This window comes from Camelina sativa, chromosome 17 (genome assembly GCF_000633955.1).
Source record: "Camelina sativa cultivar DH55 chromosome 17, Cs, whole genome shotgun sequence".
In the NCBI taxonomy this organism is placed as follows: Eukaryota; Viridiplantae; Streptophyta; class Magnoliopsida; order Brassicales; family Brassicaceae; genus Camelina; species Camelina sativa.
Genome location: NC_025701.1, coordinates 1592680 through 1595365, shown reverse-complemented (window position 1 = coordinate 1595365; position 2686 = coordinate 1592680). Strand labels below are relative to the sequence as shown.

The following is a 2686-nucleotide window of genomic DNA, read 5'->3' as shown; positions in this document are numbered from 1 at the left end:
CCCCCCCCCTTAACTCCCTCCTTCCTTTATATATCGTCTTCGGATTTTGCGAGGCTTAGGGGCTGTTGTCTCTACGGGTTTTTGATTTCCCCCGATCGTTGATTTCATCTGGGCTTTTGTTTTTTGCTTTTAAGTTTCCGATAATTAAAGATGTTTTCCCTAATAGATTTATTTGTAGCTCTCGATATAGACAAACCAATTTATTATTAGTCTTTGTTGTTCCTCTTAATTTTATTTTTGATTGGAATTTTTTTTTTTTTTTAGGGTTTATTGCCCCCATGGATGATCTGATTTGGGTTTTTAAGGGTTTCGTTTTTTTATGCAATGAATTTTGTAAATCTATATATTAATTTTGCTGCTTGAACCTTTTTTTGTAGATGGTTGCAATTTGATCCAATATTTTAGTTTTATGATCGTTTCAGCAATTGAAGACTACTATTATATCTTTCTTTTTGCCATCTCAGTGGCATATTGATAGAATCTGATTTGTTTGCTCCGTTGTTTAAAGGAGAGAGAGAGAGCTTTGACGGGACAAAAAAAGAATTCATGGCAGGGAGTGCTAATGAAGAATCTGGGGTTGGAAGATCAGTAGAGGAGACTTCAAATGGACAAGACAGTTCAAGTCCATCAGGTGAAGCAATCTCTGAGTGGCGCTCTTCTCTTCAAGTTGAGAACGGCACTCCTTCCACATCCCCTCCTTACTGGGATCTCGATGACGACGATGATTCTGGTACTCTTCTTTGTTTGGTTTTTGTGCTTTATTACATACTCTTTATGTGTGTGTTTCCAGCTGTTTAATCTGAAATTTTATTGTTTCTCACAGGCCTTAAACCCTCTGAATTATTTGGAAAATATACTTGGAAGATTCCGAAGTTTTCAGAAATCAACAAAAGGGAGCTCCGTAGCAGTGTTTTTGAAGCTGGCGGCTACAAATGGTACATGCCATCTCTTTTTTCTCTTCCTTGTATCTTGTCCCAACTTGGGATGCGATTCTTACGGCTCTGTTTTTATTCTTCAATGTTTCAGGTATATTTTAATTTATCCACAAGGCTGTGATGTTTGTAATCATCTCTCCTTGTTTCTCTGTGTTGCAAACTATGATAAACTACTTCCAGGTTTGTAAATTTTGTTCACTGGTTCTGCATTGTCCTTTTCTCTCTCTCTGCATACCTGCTCATGTTGGTTCTTTTTGCTAATCTTGGACACAGGCTGGAGTCATTTCGCTCAGTTTACTATATCTGTGGTGAATAAAGATATAAAGAAATCCAAGTATTCTGGTGAATCTTTTAGTCTTATATTTATTTGCCCCCCGTTTATACACGCAGGCAACTGAATTCACTTCTTTGCAGATACATTGCACCGGTTTTGGAAGAAAGAGCATGATTGGGGATGGAAAAAGTTTATGGAGTTACCTAAATTACAGGAAGGCTTCATAGATGATACTAACTGTCTTACAATTGAAGCTCAGGTGCAGGTGATCAGGTAATGCAAGATTGACTCTATGTAAATCTATGAGTATAAAATTTACCACACCTTCCATTTTTTTATGCTGCCATTCACTTACAGCTCCATAGGTTCATATGTTCTTCAATTATTACACATGTGATAACTTTATATTCTTGCATTGTGGATAACATCCCTATAATTTGTCCTTGCAGGGAGAGGGTGGACCGACCTTTTCGCTGCCTTGATTGTGGTTATAGGCGAGAACTTGTTAGGGTGTATTTGCCAAATGTAGAGCAAATTTGCCGTCGTTTTGTTGAAGAGAGAAGAAACAAACTCGGGAGGTTGATAGATGACAAGGCCAGATGGACAAGGTATTTAACACTTCAACATGTACCCTTCACTCCTCCAGATTTCAGAAATGCAATCATAGTTTTGCTATCTGTGATGATAAGTGAGCAGGAAGTACTGTGGTTACCTTACCTCTTCTTTTGAGGAAACCATGCAATGTTAGAATAGATTGTTTTTCACCATGCGTTTGGAGTCCAAATTTTATTTATTTTTAGTGTAAATTTTTATTTGGTGGCTGGGGCTCTCCACTATCTCTGATTTACAAGTCTTGATAGCCAAGGTTGAGATGCTGAGACGGAAAATCCCTAAAAGAGGATGTGGGATTTTTTCTTTAGTTCAACACACTTGTTGAAGGCCAGGATTTATACCAATCTAGTATAGTACTGTTGCCTTACTTTTATACTTCCTCTCTGAAAGTTAAGCAATTTTCCCTAAAAGGAGTGGATTATCATTCTTCGTTGCAGCTTCGGTGTCTTTTGGTCAGCGATGGACCAAAACTCTAGGCGTCGGATGTCTAGAGAGAAAATGGCCGTTGTCCTAAAAGGAGTTGTAAAACAGTTTTTCATAGAAAAAGAAGTTACATCAACTTTGGTGATGGATTCCTTGTATAGTGGGTTGAAGGCTCTTGAAGGCCAAACCAAGAACACGAAAGCTAAGCCAAGACTGTTAGATGCCAAGGAATTGCCAGCTCCGATTGTTAGCGTGGACAAAGATATGTTTGTATTAGTTGATGATGTGCTGTCACTCCTACAGAGAGCTGCTCTGGAGCCATTGCCTCCAAAAGATGAGAAAGGTCCCCAAAACCGTACAAAGGTCGGCTTCATGGGTTATTAAAATAATTCTGACTGTAATTCTTTTATCTGTTATCGTATCTGCAGTCATGTTTATTTTC

At 38.3% G+C, this 2686-nt stretch overlaps 1 protein-coding gene across 1 annotated transcript in view; it reads left to right on the top strand.

Annotated features, from left to right (window-relative positions):
- The window catches only part of LOC104754563 (MATH domain-containing protein At5g43560-like), a 6720-nt gene that overhangs the window by 168 nt on the left and 3866 nt on the right, over positions 1-2686 (top strand). The window contains exons 2-8 of the mRNA XM_010476780.1: positions 509-730; positions 824-935; positions 1027-1115; positions 1209-1277; positions 1350-1482; positions 1659-1817; positions 2259-2607. Of these exons, the coding sequence (XP_010475082.1) occupies positions 547-730; positions 824-935; positions 1027-1115; positions 1209-1277; positions 1350-1482; positions 1659-1817; positions 2259-2607 (1095 nt within the window). The 5' untranslated portion in view covers positions 509-546. The remainder of the gene's footprint in view (positions 1-508; positions 731-823; positions 936-1026; positions 1116-1208; positions 1278-1349; positions 1483-1658; positions 1818-2258; positions 2608-2686) is intronic.